Below are 14,804 nucleotides of genomic sequence, written 5' to 3' on the forward strand. Positions count from 1 at the left end.
TGTGTCCCTTGGGCACGCCAGAAACCTACGATTGTGGGTTCGAATCTCGGTTCGCCCCATTATGTTTCTAGGTTTGTCAGCGCCATACCCATGCTCGTGGGTTTCACCAAAGTGGTAAACGTCTGAGACCTGCATCACTTCGGGCTTTCCTCCCACAATAAGCTGACACGCTGTTATAACTGGAATACTGTTAAAAGCGGCGTTAAACCCAACTCACTCACTCACTACAAACTAAATAGGTCTGGCCTTATTAACAACAATCATAAAAAAAATTCTAAATATTTTTTGTTAGTCAAAAGAGAACAATATATTCTAAAGTGTGAAACATATAATTCAAAATTAATTTGAACTGCCGGACAACAGAAAATATACATTTGAAAGTTGGATTCACCCCAAAAGTTACTTCTGCTACTAAAGCGTTACTAGGCTGAAACACTGCAAACTTGAAAACATAACCCGTTGTGAGATACTCATTGATATGAAGCATGTAGCGTTGCCTAGGATACCCATATCAAATACATCACCATCAAACACGGGGGTATACTTTCTTTAGCCCGACAGTTTATTTGAAAAAATGCAAAAGGCAAAACAGTAACATTTTTTGTCTTAGTTACAAACAATCTCAGTAGCATACACTGTAAGAGTAACATGTCTAATACCTAGTTCACAATGACAGTGACAACTGTACAAAAGTGTTAGTCACAAAGTGATTCGGACAATGAAAAAATAAGAGACTTAAACACATGGCCTGAGTTTATTGAGCTTGTAAGGACTTATCCAGATTTTCCCAGGGACCAAATTTTGGCCGTAGGTTTTGCAAAAAGTCATCAATAATTTTCAGTTCCAATTTTACTATTTTCAAATACATTGTCATTAAACTTTAAATTATGAATTTTAATACCCAGAATGAAAAATGAAAAATTTCATTTTTTATCAACAAACCAAGAGCATAACAAAAGTCATATTTGAGATAACAGTTTCTTAGTAAAGTACAGATTCTCGTACTTCTCGTACAAACCAAAGTATGTTTTCCCTTATTGAGGAGATAAATTCTTGGATAGATCCTTCCTTTTCCACTCAGTTGAAAGTATGAGATGTTAATGATAAAGATGATGTTCATTAAACACCAGGTGTTGGATCTAGCTACTCATCGAACATATACAGAGGAAACTCATCCAACGGCTGTACAACTGACCTTGTGCCCTTTACCATCTAGAATCTAGACACATGCAAAACAAAGTGCTCTCAGTACTGCAGGAAGGGTCATTGTTTGTTTGTTTTGTTTGTTGTTTAACGCGCCACTCAGCAACATTCCAGCTACATGATGGCGGTCTGTAAATAATCGGGTCTGGACCAGACAATCCAGTGATTGACATCATGATCATCGATCCACGCAATTGGGATACAATGACGTGCGAGCCAGGCCAACCGATCCCGTTAGTCGCATATGCATTTTACGACAAGCAAAGTCGCCTTTTACGGCAAGCATGGGTTGCTGAAGACCTATTCTAACCCGGGTCTTCATGGGTAGCAGGTTGGGTGAAATGGTGTGGATAGGTAAAACATACAGGTAGTTCACAGGTGTGAATATACAGGTAGATCACACACATGAATATTCAGGTCAATAGTAGTTTTGTTTCAAAATGGAATTCAGAGGATAATGAATGGTATGTGGTATATTAAATAAACAAACTTGTGAGAAAACAAAAAAAAATTGTACGTAGCTTAGTAAATTTTCAAAGATGGTGACTGTCTGACTAAAAACACTATTGGAAAAAAGGGACCTTTTGGGTGCTAGGATTCAATTGTGCCGTGATGTCATAAAGAAAGATGTTTCATGTCAACTTCCTTCTGTAAAAATCTCCACGTGTTGGAATTGTACAAAAATATCCCTTTTTTCAATCGTTAGTTTGTAATGTAAGAAAAACATTTTTTTCAAAACATTTCAGTATACATGGCTACTTACAATTGATCAGACATTATATCTAAAAACTGCAATCAGTATATAAATAGTTATTAATCTGAAAATGGGACTTTGCAGAAAATGTTTAATGCCGTGTATCGCTGAAATAAATATGAATTGAATATTATTTTGTGATCCTAAGATACTGTAGTTTTAAAATATACGCCAATAAGGTCCCTTTTCTCCTGGTTGGTCATATTTGGTGACTGTATGACTAAAAACAATATTTGGAGATTCCAAGTGCTGGGGACGGTACTATTGGCCTACACTAATACTTTCTAGACTGCTACAGATGTTCTTCTATAAACAAACCCACGCATACACACCAACTATATCCTACATATAAGTCGTACAGCAAATTTACACAAGTAAAACATTCATTAAAGACAGAACGATATATGTGAACATCATAAAAGCAAATTTTCCACTACAAAACAATTTCACTAACATCAATAAAATGAATCTAAGCAATTCATATATTTACTAGTGGTCTTCAAGTTCTGCAATAAAATTATCTCCCTTGGATTTAACAAACGACCCTCACCTTGAATGTAGTTCTAGCAGATTCCTCCACCTCATCATCCCCCAGCTTCCATGTAGCTTTGGGTTTGGGTGTGGCTACGAAGGGGATCTTGATCTGGAATTCTTGTCCCGCCTTGACCGTGATGTCCCTCACGCCAGTCATATCCATCTTGGGCTTCTCTGCAGAGCAAGATTGTTTGATCATGAACAGCAAGCACAATTTACTGATGCATACATTCAACATATGATCCTGAAGAAGCCCCAATCATATTCCACAACTTTTTTTTTACTATATAATTTCCGATGGTAAGATGGTGAGGTGAAAGTGAAATTGGGTTTAACGTCGCGTCCAAGAATATTGCACTTATATAGCGACGTGCATGTACGTGTGTGTGTGTGTGGCTGCTTGTACTAGTCCGGACTGATGCCGATTTATAGTGCTAGTCCACTGAGATACCATGCCGCAGTTTAACATGAATACCCCACTCAGACACAGTATACTGACTCCGAGCCGACCAGTCCTTGTTTTAGCCCCTTAATGCCTCGGCAGACAGGGTAACAACAAGTACCATCTTTTAACATCTTTTGGTATGATGCGGCCGGGGATCGAACCCCGCACCTACTGCTCTCCTGGGGGACGCTCTCCCACTAGACCACGGAGGTGGTCTCTGATGGTAAGAAAGTACATGTATAACAAAATTGAAATATTCTATTTTACAACCTGAATCATAACTGCCCTCTGTTAAACCATTATGATGTCCTGCTGTTGTTCTTGCAGTTGATTCTGAGCTAGGAATTCACTGGCCATTCTGAACATGGGTTTTAAACAAGTAAAACTGATGCAACTATAAGTCATAAAGACAAATTATATATCAACCATCAGGGCTCGTTCTGGAATCAACATTTTCCCATGATTTTCCACTGCTAAATTTAAGTAAAATAAGACAAAGGGTGGTGGGTAGCTCTACCTGGTTGATCTTCAACCTTGAGCACATTTGTTGGCCTGCTGGGTTCTCCTGGCCCGGCACCATTCTCGGCCCGGATACGGAATGAGTATTCATCACCCTCCTTCAGATTACCCACAGTTCCCTGTGTGACACTAGCGGGAAGAGTCAGACACTCTGTCCAATCATCTTCTCCCTTCTTCTTCCTCTCAACAATGTACCCTGTGATCTTGCTGCCGCCATCGCTGGTCGGCTTGTTCCAGGACAGTCCCACAGAGTTCTTGGTGATCTTGTCCACGTTGGGCTGAGTTGGAGAACCGGCAGGGACTGGGGGAGGACATTTACAGACAGTGAGTGAGGGTTTGTCATGCTGTTAAAAATATCTTATAATCTGGTGATTATGGACAACAAAATAGTGTCTATACGCTGCCCACTTGAGAACTGAACATTTGGTTTCAATGGGATCTGTGAACACTAGTGAGCTACCTCATGAATTGGACATTTAAAGAGAACAAAATTGTGTATACATCTTTGTTGTTTTATACAGCAATTTGTGTGAGGGATAATCCGTAATTAATTATTAAGGACTGGTATTTTATTATTGGTATAGGGTTGGGGTGGTGGGTTGAAATTTATCATTTTTGTATTTGAAAAAATAGAACAGTATATATTTTTTCACCTGTCTTTCTTGTTTCACTAAGTGTGCTAGTGTGGTTAAACACCACTTTTAGGCTAACAAAATAACAGTCTTGGTTCTCAGGCACCCCCCGCATCATCATAAAGTCTGCCACATGTTTCATTCTTATTTCTATTTTAAAAAAAAGGTTAATGGTACACAACTGTTTATTTGATTACATACCAGTTTGAACAAGCAAAAAAACCCAACCACCTTCCGCCCACACTATATTTTCAAAAGTCATTACCTGAGAACCAATTCTTATATTTTTTTAAGCTGTAGTGTTATTCCAGCCTTGTCACAATGGGGGACACCAAAAATTGCCCTAACACATTTCATCCAAAGGGGAATCAACCTGATTCTTCTGCTTGACAGGCAAACACTTTAAAGACCGAGAACGGTGGAATTTGCTTCAAGTTGTTGCTAATAGTTGATCAAAATGTAAGTGACAGGCGGACATGAGATTTGGAATCTACTGATAAGGGCGAGGGGACTATGATGGCTGGAATGACCTCTTTGTTTATACACAGTGGGAGCTTGCTTCTGCTGCCTGTCTCCCAACCTCAAGCATCTCCCCACTGTCTGCTGTTAGTCTTGCTCCTTGTATTAAATGATAAGTCCATGGGTGTAAAGTTGTTCAATCCTTATATTAGGCAAGTCTAGATAATCGGTCAGTCTGAGGATGCAAGTCTTTTATAGGACAAGTTATTATTTAAAAGATTGATTGTTGCCTTAGAGACTTGTGAAAGTCTATTTCTCCACAAGGCTATCCCCAAGTGAGTACCGTATTCGACGTAATAAGCCCCCGCTTTAATATGCGACCACGGCAATATTTGCTAACATATTGGCTAGTGAACAATCCCAATTAGCACCCCTTCCGATTAATCAATACGCAAGACTTATTTAATCGCTTATAATACGCACTTGTGTGTTATATGCATTCTTAATTTTGGGCAATTAAATTCTAAAAAAATATATCTGTCGCATATTACATTTCAGTCTGTCAGCATAAACCACGAAATTTATCTTTCAACTCTGTTTTTTCCACCAAAATAATATTCTAATAAGAGCCCCCTAATTCTAATTTTGAGAGCGCACTGGGCGCTTATTACGTCGAATACGGTAGGTGTCTTGGGTTCAACACCCCTCTTATATATCTCACCACCCTTGTTTCCCTTCAAGACCAGTGACTGTTCACTTACAGATGGGATCCCGGACGGTGTGGGGAGGTGTAGACTTGCTAGGCTTGCCTGGGCCGGCCTCATTGACCGCCATCACCCTGAACTCCACATCATTGCCTTCCTTCAGATTGAGCACAGTGAAGGAAGGGTCGGGGATGGGGAAGGAGCTCGCCTTGACCCAGTCGCGGCCACGTTCCTTCTTCTCAACAACGTAACCTACAAACAGAATCATGTCAGTAACAACACACTGCAAATATATCATGCCAATTAAATATGTGTTGATAGGAGGCCTCCTTCCCAGATACAGTCAGACATTGGGCCAATGTTGAGCCAAAGCCATCACTTATGTTGGGCCAATGTTGGCCATCAATGTTGGGTCAATGTTATTTTGACCGGTGGCCCAACATTGAATAAATTATGTTTGGCCAATGTTTCTTTGTCAACGTTGGCCCAATATTTGGCCATCGATATTTAGCCAAGGTTGCCCAAATGTTGGGCTGCCGGTCAAAATAACATTGGACCAACATTAGATTAACGTCTGTTTTATTCCTCGATTATCAGGTATAGATATATCTAGAATCTGCTATATTCAGTGTGTAACCTTATTCTTGACCATCAGTAGACATTGAAAAATTACAGGAATTCCCACAATTCAGCTACATATTCAGGTTTAACGCCACATTGATCAGTTTTCCAGTTTTTTTATGAGGTGTCACTTAAATGTGGGAGTAAGCCTAAAGTGATGTAGGTCTCAGACATTTACCACTTTGATGAAATAAGCACAAGTATCATGCTGACAAACCTAGAAACATAATCAGGGCGAACAGGAATTTTAACCCATGATCATAGGTTCCTCCCAAGGGACACAACTCTAATTGCAGCACCTAAGACAACTAGGCCACGTGTGACCCCACATATTCTGAATGAAAGTTCTTATATATTGATATCAATATTGATATTGATTTTTGGTTTGATGCTTGTCCCAGAATAAAACACAGGTCCCAGGTCATCAGTTTCCTCACCTGTGATTGGGTTGCCGCCATCAGCCAGTGGAGGCTTCCATTCCAGTGTGCAGGAGAACTTGTCATACTTGGCGATAGCAAGGTCTCTGGGAGCATCAGGAGCATCTGCAGAAGCAAATAAAAAATTATTTGTGGAAAATAATCCAATTAGTTCAACAAAAATTGTTTGATAGGCATGAGTTGACGGATTACAAAGTAGACAGAATTTATGTATAACGACTTTATTATACTATTTTAGCAATGTCTCAGTATAGGACCCTTATAACACTGTCAAAAAAATCTTGTTTGACAACAGTATAAAGAACTACCGTATTCGATGCAATAAGCGCCTAGGGCGCTCTCAAAATTAGAAATAGGGGGCTCTTATTAGAATATTATTTTGAGTTGAAAGATCGTAAATTTCATGGTTTTTGCTAACAGCCTGAAATGTTTACAAACGACAGATATATTTTTCAAGAATTTAATTGCCCATAATTAAGGGTGATATAACACACGAGTGCGTATTATGCACGAATAAATAAGTCTTGTGTACATTGATCAATCGGAAGGGGGTCTGATTGGGATTGTTCACTAGCCAATATATTAGCAAATATTGCCGTGGGCGCTTATTAGATCGGGGCGCTTATTACGTCGAATACGGTATATCAGATTGTGTCTACTTTGTTAAATGTCTATAATGTAAAGCGAGTATCTCTGACTTTCTTGTTCTATAGTCATTTAGTCGCTAACTTGCATATTTATAGAAGAAGTTATGCTAGTTTGTATTTATCTGAAAATATGAAGTAATATTTATACAAATACAATGTATAAATTCCAAATGTCAACGCTAGAGAATAATCAGTTTTGATTATCTTCCGAAACAGATTCCATTTAGCACAAAAGGCAAAATAGTAAAGAAAATTATGTGGATGGATCACTGAAAATCAGGGCACCGTTTGTTCACGAAAAGGGTTATCATGTCCTGCTCTACTTGTAGAACCCGCCATTCACATAACATGCATGAAAAAGTAAATGTCTGTTTGTTGCAAGACACTGCACAACAGTACTCCTGCCATGCGCCCTGTAAACAATCGATTTCAGTGACAAGATAGCATGTCATGATACCACTGCAAGAGTTGCACCTACTGTCTTACACCAATAAAGCGCCAAGGGTGCATACCGTGTTTCCATGGCTGTTTGCCTACAAAGATTACCTATTCCATATCCTTGTAACCAAATTAAGCTTCTTACTGCTTTTTCTATCTCAAAATATTAATGGACATGCAGAATTTGTTTGAGGTTAGAAATATTTCTTACCAAATGGATTCTTGGCAAGAACTTTGTTTCCGATGAGAGGTTCTCCAGTGCCATAGATGTTCTCGGCCTTGACACGGAACTGGTACGTCTTTCCTTCCTTGAGTCCCTTGACCAGGTGCGACGTTCCTGTGGGCAGTCCGGGGACCTTCTCCCACAGATTGCTGCCCTCCTCGCACTTCTCGATGACGTACCCTGGGGAAGGAAGGGGGGAGTGAATAAAAAAGTGAACCAATACTCCGGCTACAAGATGAGGAATCAGGAGAGGGACAGATTTAAGAACCTACATTCAGTGTTTGTTTGTTTGTTTGTTGTTTAACGCCGCACTCAGCATTATTCCAGCTATATGATGGCGCTCTGTAAATAATCATGTCTGGACCAGACAATCCAGTGATTTATATTGTGAGCAATCGTCCATTGGAGTACGCTGACATGCCCTCAATCAAGTCGGGAAGCCTGATGACTCAAATCATTTAGTCATCATAATGGCCAGCTTAGGTTGCTAGCAACTGATTCAAACTTGGAATCCACATGATGATGAGAATCTACATTCAAGAAGGTGATAGTATAAATCTTCTAGAAGATGCATATGTCTGTGATTTTTTATTTTTGAGGTAAAAGCTCTAGGTCATGATTTTTAAAAAAGATTTTTCATCGAGACTGAGTGAATGTTCTTCAATGAAACCTGTCAGAAATATTTAAGTAATTCCATTGCAATGTAGGATCATGTGTGGAAAAAAAAGTATCATCACAAAGAGTATATGCGTCTATAGATTAAACTGGTCTTCCATAAATGTAAAAAATGTTCAACATGAAAACGTATCTCAAACAGTTCCTATTTCTGTCTAATATTACTTGACATATCATCTAGAACATTTTGTGTGAGTTAATCAAAATAGTTTTTCCTGATAAGATATATTCTGATCCGAGGTCCTCCACCCACCTGTGACCTCGGCGCCTCCGTTGTCAGTGGGCGGCTTCCACTTGAGTCTGCAGGTCTCGGCAGTGACCTCAGCAACGTCCAGTGGTCCATCGGGAGCTGCTGGCTTGTCCAGGACAACAACGTTGACGTCCGCGCAGTCCTCGCCATGGGCGTTCTTCACCTTGATGGTGTACTTGCCTGTGTCACCACGCACGGAACGAGGAATGTTCAGCTTGGCCTCAGTCTCAGTGTTGGTCTTTCTTGCCTGCAGGGGGAATCAAAAGGTGATTGTGTGAGTAAAAAGGTATTGATTCAGAGGTATCGATTCAGAGGTACTGATTCAGAGGTATTAATTAAGAGGTACTGCTTCAGAGGTATTGATTCAGGGATATTGATTCGGAGGTACTGATTTAGGGATATTGATTCAGAGGTACTGATTCAGAGGTATTGATTCAGAGGTATTGATTCAGAGGTAATGATTCAGAGGTACTGATTCAGAGATATTGATTCAGGGATATTGATTCAGAGGTACTGATTCAGAGGTACTGATTCAGAGGTATTGATTCAGAGGTACTGATTCAGAGGTATTGATTCAGGGATATTGATTCAAAGGTACTGATTTAGAGGTATTGATTTAGAATGATTGATATTGGGTAGCGAACCATTTAGCTCATCATTGAGGTGCTGTGATACTAAGTTCAAGGACACAATCCAAAATTTTCCTAAATTCTTTAAATAATCAACTGATATTAACATTTTAGTTTGAAAGCATAAAGTTCCTTATTAACTCTGCAACAAAGTATCATGACATCAGTTCCTCACTGCAGCCTCACCACATATTGTCACATGAGCAATTTAAAGTTTGCAACCCTTCACCAAACAGTAAAAGAACCAGACAACCCAATTGGTTTAGACAACCTATTCCTTGAAACAGGTCCTGCATGGATACTTACTCTATCTCCAACAGGCTTTCCATTCTGGAGCCATTCCACAGTTGGGGCAGGAGCTCCCAAGATTCCCAGCGCAATGTCCAGAGGTTCTCCGGCACGGACACGGATCTCCTTGGCTCCGAACAGATTGTCCAGGCTCACCTTGGGTGCCTCTGTAAGGATGAGGTATATTTCAAACAATATATCATTGTGTAGTGGCACCAACATGGCAAAGAATTCACAGTATGAATTTCAAGTGTCATCATTTAGACCTTCATTCCAGAATGGCTACAACATGAAGCTGAAAATGTTGGCCAAGAATATAAACCTTGAAAAACCCATAATCTACACAGAATACTACTTCATCTAGGACCTGTGAAGATCTGGGGTAGAATCGGTCTTCAGCAACCCATGCTTGCCATAAAAGGCGACTAAGTTTATCGTATGAGGCGACTAATGGGATCAGGTGGTCAGGCTCGCTGACTTGGTTGAAGCATGTCATCAATCCCAATTGCGTGGATCTATGCTCATGATATCAATCACTGGATTGTCTGGTCCAGACTCGATTATTTACAGACCGCCGTCATATAGCTGGAATATTGCTTAGTGCGGCATGAAACAACAAACCAACCCACCAATCAACTTCATCTAGGGATGTTGCAAAGATTATTGGATTATCACTGGATATTCTTGAAGTTTGACTACCGGTACACTTGATGGTTAGAGTGAGAAAGGTTGTGTTTTGACATTATTTTCGTCCTACACCAGGATCTGACACTAAGGTTCACTTCTTGGACCCATTTGGGAATCAAACCCAGATATTTAGCTTGATGAGCAAATACCTTACCCACAAGGCTTCTCCATTACACTTAGGTTACAGGGGTAAACGTTGGGACCAAACATATGGCGGAAGATACATGCCATTGATATGTCCTGCTATGAGCCTGATTTTTATAGTACTAACCCTTGGTAGGCTTGGCAATGGCTGGCTTAGAGGCATGGCTTGGTGCAGATGATCCAGCCTCGTTGTTGGCGACGACGCGGTACTCATACTCCTTGCCCTCAGATACCTTGTCATCTTTGTAGGTGTTGCCCTGGAACCAAACAAATATATGCATTGATGTTCTAGTTCCTTGACAGAAAAGGGGGTAACAAGGTCAAGTTTATTTAATTACATATCAAAAACAGTTAATACCTCGGGAAATTGAGGATGGGTATAAAAACTAGTTCAAGCACATTCTGTAGTCTTCACAACTGCAGTCTATCAACATTATGCCACCTACAACAAATTCAAAAAATGACACTCCCCTTGTAGCATGCAAAAAATAGAAGGGCTAGTCCAACCGGAGTTACCTCCCCTTATTGTAGGTTACATTAAAACATCTACAGAGTAATTACCTCCCCTTGACCCAGTTTAAAAACAAATAAAGGGATTAGTTTCCCCATAAATATATGCATTGATATAGCAGTTTTATGACAAAACGCTTCCATTTTCACATCACATGGGCGAGTAGATGTCTTTGACACTTCATTTTTAATAGGGAAAAGCTCTTTGAAAGAACTTTTAACAAGTGATTTCACCAAGACTGAGTAAATGTTTTATGAAACTTGAAAGCAATATTTCAGTTATTCCATTGCAATGTAGGAACATTTGTGATGACAGTATCATGATGAAGAGTATATGGATGATACAGGTCTTCCATAAATGTAAAAACTGTTCACCTTGGAAACATATCTTAAGCAGGATAAATAGTGATAGAACCTAAGTCATAGTTCCTACTTTCTGAAGCTAACCATCTTCCTGAGGCAAGGGTGTTAACTGTCTATAAAAGTCCAGTTTCCACCCTTGCCGAACTGGGCTGGAATTCATGAGTTACATTTTGGCTGAACTAACAAGTCTATGCATAGTCCAATCAAAATTGCAAGGATGACTGTGGGATGACTCCATGCCTTGCTATGTATAGTATTCAACCACAGAGTTACAGCCTTGTTCTGCTGAACGTGGACCTCCAGTTCACACATACCTCCACTGGAGCCTTGTTGATTTTGACCCAGCGGCCAGACTTGGGGTCTTTCCTCTCGATGTCGTAGCTGGTGACGGGGGCGCCACCATCGTCCTCTGGGGGGTCCCACTTCATTTCGATGCGGTTGCGGTCAGTGTCGGTGATCTGGGGCTGACCAGGAGGTAGAGGTTCATCTGGAAGAGAGGTGAGGTTAGGGGAGGTTAAATGGGGTTTAACATTGTGTTAAAGATTGTTTCACCCATATACGAGTGCAAGCATGGGTGTGTGGCTGCTTATACTATACTTAGATACGATGCCAAAGTGGACACCCCACTCAAACATATTACACTGAGTATGAGCTGGCCAATCAGTTTTATCCCCTAATGATGAGCACCAGGCAAGGTAACAACATGTACCGTCTCCTAATGTTTTTTGAACATGACACAGCAAGGAGATTGAACAACAACCTTCATCTTGGAAGATACTCCATCCATCAGTTCTGGACAAATTTGGGCGAGTAGACACAAAATTTCATGACAATAATTATTTTTCAGATAAAGACCCAAACATCTAATTACATACCAAATGGATTCTTGGCTGTGACTGGATCCTCTGTTTCCAGGGGTTCAGACTCTCCATTGCGGTTCTCGGCAATGACGCGGAACTTGTATTCATGACCCTCTTGGAGTTTTGGCACAACACATTTCTTGCCAACTGCATCTGCAACCTTCTCCCATTTGCCCTTCTTCAAGTCAAACTTCTCCACACGGTAATTGCTGCACAGAAATAACAATTAATAGATACATTTATTGTTTTTTAGCTGTTTGACGCTACACTCAACAATAATTCAGATATATTACAGCTGTCTGTAAATAATCAAGTCTGGATCAGACAATCCAGTGATTGACATCATGAGCATTAATCTATTCAGCTGGAATATGATGACATACATCAACCAAGTCAGCGATGGGTTGATAGAAATGTCATATAGTTCTTTTTTTTAATTCTTGACCAGAGTTCTTTTGACTCACGTGATGTCATTGCCGCCATCATCTGGAGGAGGTTTCCAGGTCAAGGTCGCACTGTCCTTGGTTACGTCCTTGACCGCCAGCGGACCAGAAGGTCGAGATGGAGGACCTGTGGAGCAGAACAGTACATGTATATATCCTGGACTCATTTATTATGAAAGTGGGATTTTATTGAAAAAAATTAATTATGCCTGACAATTCTTTTAAAAAATAATAATGTTTCAGACCTTTGAAAAAAAGAAGAACTTGCCTGTCACAAAAATTACATTGTTGCACGGTGTTTTTCTAAAAACAAAATGCAGGCCATAGTTTTATATAAAAAAGCAGCAAAAATAGATAATCTCGATACAAAATCCCAGAATCTCAAATGGTCGGTCCCTAAGTTGCCATGCTTGATATCAATCAGTAGTTGGGCTGACTTAAGAGTTGTCACCCCTAGGTGAAGGTCACCACTCACCTAGGACAACAACTTCCACTGTTTCTGTATCCTGGCCATGCTTGTTGGCAACAGTGATGGTGTAGAGACCAGTGTGCTTCCTGATGCTCTTGTTGTTGTCGACGGTTGACTTCTTGGGCTCGTTTTTTATAGCCACCACATCTGATGGCTCTAGCGGGATCTCGGTCCCAGCCTACAAGTATCACACAACATGGTATAAACACCGCCCACACTCATGTATGATGTAGTACCATTGATTGCAAAGATACATATCAACTAATTGATATGACATTATTTATTGGTCCAATGATTGAGCAATACATTTTAATCTCATAAATAATTAGGACATCAAATAGAAACCTCTTTAGCTTGAAATGTGGCAAAGACTTTTGTGGACAAAAAACACAATAAACCCTTGACTTATGTTTACTGATCATGTCTATTTTATTTCTAGCCCTAAATGAAACATATTTCACTTCTTAGGCGATTTGATGAAAGAACAATGAAATGAATATTTAAGATGTGTACATTCTCATGTACGGATGCTGAAAAAGATAAATTGTCTAGTATGTTATATCTTGAATGTTACAGTAAACAAAAATAGTGCTGTGTGTTAATATCTTATAAGTGTCTTGATACACGTTTCGAACATCTGATGTTAAGGAACAGCTCCTATTATAATGTTCATCCACAAAGCAGCCATTAAATCCATTAGATATTGTGAGCAATTGGTACTGATTAAGATGGAAAGATGTTTATTACAAATAAAAAATAAGTTAATTGTTTAACAAATAAATGATTATCACAGAAACAGCAGAATCATAATCCATTGGACCTTATATGATCATGTCATTTGACAAACCATGCAATGACATACCGTTGTCGACGTAATTAGTGCCCCGCTCTAATAATTGTATTTCATGGTCTACATGTTTAACATGTTTAACATACATACTTCATGACAAGAGTCTAATCATATACCCATATCACCGTCTATAAAGCGACCCCGCGTATAAGACGACCCGCTGTACAAGCCTCTAAAATCGATGCATATGTATATCCCCGTCTATTCAGCGATTCGGAATGAAGAACATAACCAGAGCTAACATAATCCCTACATTTGCAATAAAAATGTGTTTGTCTTCCACAGAAAAATATTACATCATATCCCTTCAGCGAAATCAGGGAAATGAACAGATTATAACAATTAAACTGTACCGAAATGAAGTGAATGAGTAAGTATGGTTTTACGCCACTTTTAGCAATATTCCAGCAATATCACAGCGGGGGACACCAGAAATGGGTTTCACACATTGAACCCATGTCGGGAATCGAAACCGGGTCTTCGGCGTGATGAGCAAACGCTTTAACCACTAGGCTACCCGACTGCCCCCAAAGATGTAAATAATATTTAATGAAATTTTGAATAAAATTAATAAAATAGATTACAAACATAAGTCCAGATATACAATGAACCTTTTCTATAAACAGGCAGTGTAATTACATGATTAGTTTGTGTACTTCAAATGGATATGTTGATATTTGTGTAATTCAAATGGATATGTTCATATTTGTGTAATTCAAATGGATATGTTCATATTTGTGTAATTCAAATGGATATGTTGATATGGTATTTCAGGTGTTACCTGCTTACAGTAATATCTTTATGTTGGGGAAACAAATATCAGACTTTTCAACCCTGTGTATATGATGACCCCCCTTGAAGTGCCCCTAATTCTAGGTACGAAGAACTCGCCCTATACACAGTGATATACGGTATATCTAATACATATACTTCATTGCCGACGATGCAGGGCACCTGTGGGAGGATTGTATGGACAGGGCTGGGTGAGGAAGGTTGTATACACTGTATTTATATCATTCT

The 14,804-nt window shown here is 39.6% G+C and overlaps 1 protein-coding gene across 7 annotated transcripts in view; it reads right to left on the reverse strand.

Annotated features, from left to right (window-relative positions):
• Positions 1-14,804, reverse strand: part of LOC124138180 (twitchin-like) — a 180,961-nt gene that overhangs the window by 55,660 nt on the left and 110,497 nt on the right. For 4 of the 7 annotated variants that reach the window (XM_048386197.1, XM_048386199.1, XM_048386198.1 and 1 more), the window contains 13 exons: positions 12,941-13,112; positions 12,487-12,592; positions 12,038-12,231; positions 11,477-11,649; positions 10,417-10,546; positions 9,477-9,625; positions 8,545-8,788; positions 7,605-7,796; positions 6,309-6,413; positions 5,308-5,502; positions 3,454-3,756; positions 2,508-2,665; positions 1,196-1,219 (listed from right to left, as the gene is read on the reverse strand). In XM_048386197.1, the coding sequence (XP_048242154.1) occupies positions 1,196-1,219; positions 2,508-2,665; positions 3,454-3,756; positions 5,308-5,502; positions 6,309-6,413; positions 7,605-7,796; positions 8,545-8,788; positions 9,477-9,625; positions 10,417-10,546; positions 11,477-11,649; positions 12,038-12,231; positions 12,487-12,592; positions 12,941-13,112 (2,145 nt within the window). The remainder of the gene's footprint in view (positions 1-1,195; positions 1,220-2,507; positions 2,666-3,453; positions 3,757-5,307; positions 5,503-6,308; positions 6,414-7,604; positions 7,797-8,544; positions 8,789-9,476; positions 9,626-10,416; positions 10,547-11,476; positions 11,650-12,037; positions 12,232-12,486; positions 12,593-12,940; positions 13,113-14,804) is intronic. The other 3 variants (XM_048386202.1, XM_048386201.1, XM_048386200.1) reach the window with 1 other exon arrangement.

Source organism: Haliotis rufescens, unplaced genomic scaffold (assembly GCF_023055435.1).
Source record: "Haliotis rufescens isolate VD_foot unplaced genomic scaffold, xgHalRufe1.0.p SCAF_6, whole genome shotgun sequence".
Classification (NCBI taxonomy): Eukaryota; Metazoa; Mollusca; class Gastropoda; order Lepetellida; family Haliotidae; genus Haliotis; species Haliotis rufescens.